Raw genomic sequence first — 5,745 nt, 5'->3', positions numbered from 1 at the left:
CTTCTCCTAGTCAATGTGAATCTAACAAGACCCCAAACAACAAAATCCGTTCTCCAGTTTTGGAAATCTACCTCGCTAAATGAAAATCTAGCAAAAAATGACTTTTTATCTGCAAAACAATTAAATAATTAAAAAAAAAAAATTTTAATTCCACATTTAGTATCTACTTGATAATCTCTTTTTAATGAGTTAGCAACTAACTTTCTAGCTATCATAGCTTAGGACAAAAGTTAAAAAATAGAAATGTTGGGACTGTTCACAACGACGTTTTTATGGATTCAAGTGGTTATACCGCTTGGGTGTGATATCAAATCTCTCTCATTAATATTTTCTATTAAAACTAGCTAAATTACCCTCCTACTCATCATTACCGAGTCACATATTTATTATTTTTCTATTTAACACAAATTTTTGAATTTTTAAAAATTCAGACTTTTTTAATTTCAATTAGGTACCATACTCGATTAAAATTTAAAAATCAAGAAAGTAAAAAAAAATCGACATCCGATTTTGATATTTCGGAAACCGCTGAAAAGGTTGACCGGCATTGCCAACAGATCAATTGAGGGACATTGTCTGTTCAGTGGGTACGGTCGCACTGGTGTCGCTGGCCTTGTGATAAAAATAATCTGACGAAATCAATTTTCTCTTTTGTTCCCTCTAATATAAGTTAAAACGTCTCTCTCAATTCTGTTCACGGTGCCGTTAAGTTTCACGTTCGATTAATAAGTTCGTCGCCGAATCTCGATTAGAATAATGTGGACGTCATTCAAACCAGAAAGTTTTTTCGATCGGTAGAACACTAGAACTGGTGGAAGGCATCGAATACCTTCACCCCTATACTTCAACTTACGCGACATGTCGTCAAACAAAATCCTATGTGATAGTCAATTGTGATAAATACCTAATATCTATAAGTTAGTTTATTTAATTATTTACGATATATATTTATTTTGTTAATATAGAATATGTATTAGTATATATTATGTAAATAAATAAACATATTCCGTTATTTAAGTGTTTGAAGAGTTTAATTTAATTTGGTTGATACACTGTATAGTTAATTTTATTGTATTTCTTTTTTTCTTTATTATACAAATATAATATACAATTTCTTGAACCGTGAGTGTGTATTAAAAGTTTGACTGTATAGCGGTGTGACAATGAACGTTCTTGGCTCTAGAACAGCAACAACAGTCAATCGCGTACCTGATATGGGACAACCAACCAAGCCGCTGACCAACAGTCCACCTGTAACAAAATCTATGTTTCAACATGTAAAAATAGAACATTTGGTGGCTGGATTTTCAGGCGGAGTCGCATCAACACTCATACTTCATCCCCTAGATTTATTGAAAATTCGATTTGCTGGTGAGTTATTAATGTGATTTCTATCTCCCTTTAATTTACATTTTAATATAATATAATTATATGTCTTACAGTCAATGATGGAAGAAATGCAATACCAAGTTATGCTGGACTGGGAAATGCTGTCACTACAATATTTAGACAAGAAGGAATTAAAGGACTTTATAAAGGAGTTACTCCAAATGTTTGGGGATCAGGAAGTGCATGGGGTTTTTATTTCCTATTGTAAGAAAATCTAGTATTACCAAATAAAATAATTAATATAACTAAAAGCTTACAATTTATATTTATAGTTATAATTCAATTAAAGCTTGGATTCAAGGTGACAACACTAAAAAACCTTTGGGTCCAGCATTACATATGACTGCAGCAGCAGAAGCAGGCATACTCACATTAATGATAACCAATCCAGTGTGGGTAGTCAAGACTCGTTTGTGTTTGCAGTTCGATAAACCCATTGATCCGAGCAAGTCGTACAGTGGAATGTGGGATGCATTTCGCAAGATATATGGTGCTGAGGGTGTACGAGGCCTGTACAAGGTATTTTACAATACCTGACAGTTTGATGAATGAAATAAAAAATATTTACTGTGTGGGCTAGATTTATATAATTTGTTCTTTGTTTATTTAATTTAAACTAAAGATAAATACATTAGATGAATTTTAATATTAAAAGTCTGAAGTAAATTAAAGAGCAAAGAAAATATATTTCACAAAATATGAAAACTATGAAAACTGAAAAGTTATTTAATCAGTTATTTAAAAAATTGAAGCTTAATTGTATAACACATACTCGCTGTTTATTTAAATTTCTATACATGTATATTTTAAACTTTAAAAGTACATTTTAACTTATAATCTAATTACCACACGCTTTGATAGATGACGGGTATATTCATTTTGTATTTGTTTAAGTAGAAAGAACAGATGGGTATAATAGATACCCTTTCCCAAAAATAAAAGTAGTTGGTCATGTACGTTATTGTAGGGCTTTGTTCCTGGCATGTTTGGCGTATCTCATGGTGCCTTGCAGTTCATGACTTACGAGGAGATGAAAACTTTTTATAATGAATACAGAAGATTACCAATTGATGCTAAACTGGTGAGTTATAATTTCAAGGTGATTGATTCAAGAGGACGTAGCACTCGCATGTGTTGTCTTCGTCTTACAAGTGCAGTACATAGCAAATTGTACGCTCAGCTGATCACGTTTAGCTGTTAGTATCAAAATTTGTGAATTGACCTATTATAAAATTTAAAGGTAAGATTATTATTTAAGCAATGTCTTAAGCTTTTTATTGTATTAATTTTTATCGAGTTATGAGTATTTTATACTCAATACTTCAATACTCGTAATGCGTTTAAATATTAAAATATAATAAAAAGCTCTGAAGACATTGCTTAGATAATAATCTTACCTTTAAATTTTATTAAGATGTCAATTCACTCATTTTTATACTAAAGGAGCTAAACGTGATCAGCTCAGTGTGCAATATGCTATATTCCGACTTGTAAGACAGAGACAACACATGCGAGTGCCATGTCCTCTCAACGTAAGACACTTGAATTATGAGTGTTTTTGTTACATCAATCACCCTGTATATTGAAATTGTAAATATTAATTACTAATCACATTTAATTATTTACTACAGGAAACATCTGAATACATTGTATTTGCTGCGTTTTCAAAATTAATAGCAGCTGGTTTGACATATCCGTATCAAGTAATTCGTGCAAGACTGCAAGATCAACACCGTGAATACAGAGGCACTTGGCATTGTATAACCCAAACATGGAGGTACGAAGGTGCTGGTGGATTCTATAAGGGATTATCGCCATATTTATTACATGTGCTTCCAAATATTTGTCTTGTGTTGTTGATATATGAGAAATTTACAAACAATTAATATTCTATTACTTCAATATGAGTTTAAACATAAACGAAACCTATCAGTCCTTTGTTAGTTTTTTGATTCCAAGTATTTTTATTTTATTTATAATTAGTATTACTAAAATGTTTTATTCTTTATGTTAAAAATAAAATTATCTGTCCCTAATATTTATATATTGATATAAATATAAATATGTATATATTATACACATCAGTTGTACAATATTCAAAGTTAAAATTTCCCTTAAATACAAGAGTTAATGACAACTGAATAAGTTAATAAAAATAAAAATTATCAGTCTACATTTATTTGATTTTTTTTTCATATAACATGATTATTGCCTTTTGACAAATACTTGCCCCATTCAAAATTATTTCTCTTGTAGACGGAATTATACTATGACAATACTCCTCTTAGTTGTATGTGTATTTTTAGAAATAATGTAATATAATATGTTATATTTCTTTGTTTTCAATTCTTTTATTTCTTAACAGTTAATTCTAGTTATTTTACAACTGGTATTTTGTTTTGTTTTTAATATATTATACAATTTAATTGGATGTGATGAAGTAAAATCATTTTAATTTTATACCGTATTATGATTAAGTAATAATTTCCGAAAGTTATTTTTTAACATTTGTTCTGTCGTCGCGATACACTGATAATTGCAGTTAAAATAAACCAAGTTAAAATATTTTTATTGTTTCTATTGATTTGGTTTACGTTCAAGAAATATTTTGTATAAATATATTCTTTTATATCATGTTCATTGTTACTAAACATGTAAAATATAAATATAGATCACGTGATTAATACATTTGTAGTTTGTTTTAACATGTCATTTAACAGTGTGTTGCGGTGCTGCCAGTAGCATAACAAATCAATTGGTAAGATATTTTTAATTACATATTAAATGTATTGATTTCAATAATTTTATTTTAATTCAGGTATGAAAGAACACGAGGATTTTATAAAGGAATTGGGCCAAATCTATTGAGAGTTGTACCGGCAACCATCATCACATTTCTAGTCTATGAAAACTTATCTTCATATTTAATTAAGTTGAATACTATACCTTAATAGTTAGATTTTAGAATATTCATTAGTTATTCCCATAGATGTTGTGATATTTTTTTTTTTATGAACCTTATTAATGATACAAAATAACGTATACAAGACTAAGAGTTGGTAATTAGTAGTTATTGCCTACTATTGTACTTAATAATGTTTATTCGAATTATTTGTTTGAGTAAATGTGGTAAAATTATAATATTGAAGCAGATTGAATTTATTTATTTTATATCAAATAACTGAGAAATAAATTCTTGATGAAATATTACATTAAACTAGTGCTTCTCAACCTTTTTTTTTTATTACAACACCCTAATTAAGATCCATATAATGGCAACACATTTAAAACAATTAATGGATTTTTTAAATGTAATAATTAAAATATGTAATATAATTTTATGCAGTATAAACCTATATGTAAATTGTGAATGAGAATATCTTCACAATTATTATTTTTATCTGTGGGTTTACTATCACGTCACAACGTCATAATAATGTAATATGACATATATTTATACTTTAAACACGTACCTACAATATAAATGAACAATTTTTTTGTTCGCGACATGATGGTTGAGAATCACTGCATTAGACTATTCAAAGTGAAAATATTGAAATATACTTTTGGTCACAAATATGTTTTAGAGTTAATATTAATGCATTGTAAAAATAGTATAAATGATTACTAAAAAGTTTTATTATATACATTTTTATAATATTGTATAATATAATGTGTAATGTAGTTTATTTAATGCATTAATTCTACTTATGATTACATTATGTTAAGTTTCGTAGTTGTATAACAGAAGTGCATTGAAATTTGTTATTACCAAGCAAACAAGTAATTAAGAATGTATGTATTTTAGAAAAGGTATGATTATTGTTTCTTGTTTTATTAAAATGAGTACTATGAGTTAATAGTTTTATAACCTAGGTGACTGATATTTCTGTTCTCTTTTAAGTATGAAGACTAAAATAAGTTTTTTTTTTACACAAGGAGATCAAACTCGTACGGCCGGCCGCCTGCATGAAAAAACGTACCGAAATGAGTCGCACGATTAAACTGCCAAAAGCTGCGTTGCGTACGCTACGGTTGCTACTTTAACCCGCGTAGTGTAGAAATGATTTATGTTTTTGGAAAATATATGCATTATTTTGAACCCTGGCCCTTCTTAGATTTTATAGCTTGTTCCATTAGGCATTTATACTCGTGCATATGTTTATATTTCGTAAATATTTTATTATTATTGTGTACCTAAATGTAAATAATTAAATTTTACAATCCGTTAATAATATATTTAGTTATTTTATACCTATATATCCGTGTTCACTGCATGACAAATTAGATAGGTATCATCACAGTATTTTGGTACGCATCCTCCGTTCTTAATATCGCCCTTATCGTAGTTCTCCA

The 5,745-nt window shown here is 28.7% G+C and overlaps 1 protein-coding gene across 3 annotated transcripts; it reads left to right on the top strand.

The window, feature by feature from the left end:
• Positions 1–628: 628 nt before the first annotated feature.
• On the top strand, positions 629–5,264 carry LOC100165699 (mitochondrial folate transporter/carrier). 3 transcript variants are annotated; one of them, XM_008188557.3, is made up of 7 exons: positions 629–917; positions 1,184–1,371; positions 1,443–1,593; positions 1,662–1,908; positions 2,357–2,470; positions 3,021–3,166; positions 4,208–5,264. In XM_008188557.3, the coding sequence occupies exons 2-7, from the start codon at positions 1,215–1,217 to the stop codon at positions 4,338–4,340; spliced, it is 948 nt and encodes a 315-aa protein (XP_008186779.1). In that variant the 5' UTR covers positions 629–917; positions 1,184–1,214; the 3' UTR covers positions 4,341–5,264. The 3 variants fall into 3 exon arrangements, with proteins under 3 accessions (XP_008186779.1, XP_001946218.2, XP_008186783.1); XM_001946183.5 differs by having other exon boundaries at positions 1,154–1,371; XM_008188561.3 differs by adding an exon at positions 4,110–4,147 and having other exon boundaries at positions 629–1,371; positions 4,208–4,349.
• The last annotated feature ends 481 nt before the right edge of the window (positions 5,265–5,745 follow it).

This window comes from Acyrthosiphon pisum, chromosome A2, assembly GCF_005508785.2.
Source record: "Acyrthosiphon pisum isolate AL4f chromosome A2, pea_aphid_22Mar2018_4r6ur, whole genome shotgun sequence".
Lineage (NCBI taxonomy): Eukaryota > Metazoa > Arthropoda > Insecta > Hemiptera > Aphididae > Acyrthosiphon > Acyrthosiphon pisum.
This window is presented reverse-complemented; position numbering and strand designations above follow the sequence as displayed.

Excerpts from the sequence above, each read along its gene's own strand:
- LOC100165699 (XM_001946183.5), top strand. The coding sequence starts at position 1,164 with ATGAACGTTCTTGGCTCTAGAACAGCAACAACAGTCAATCGCGTACCT. Across the intron at positions 1,372-1,442 it reads ATTGAAAATTCGATTTGCTG|TCAATGATGGAAGAAATGCA; the intron begins GTGAGTTATTAA and ends TATGTCTTACAG. Across the intron at positions 3,167-4,207 it reads TGTATAACCCAAACATGGAG|GTATGAAAGAACACGAGGAT; the intron begins GTACGAAGGTGC and ends ATTTTAATTCAG.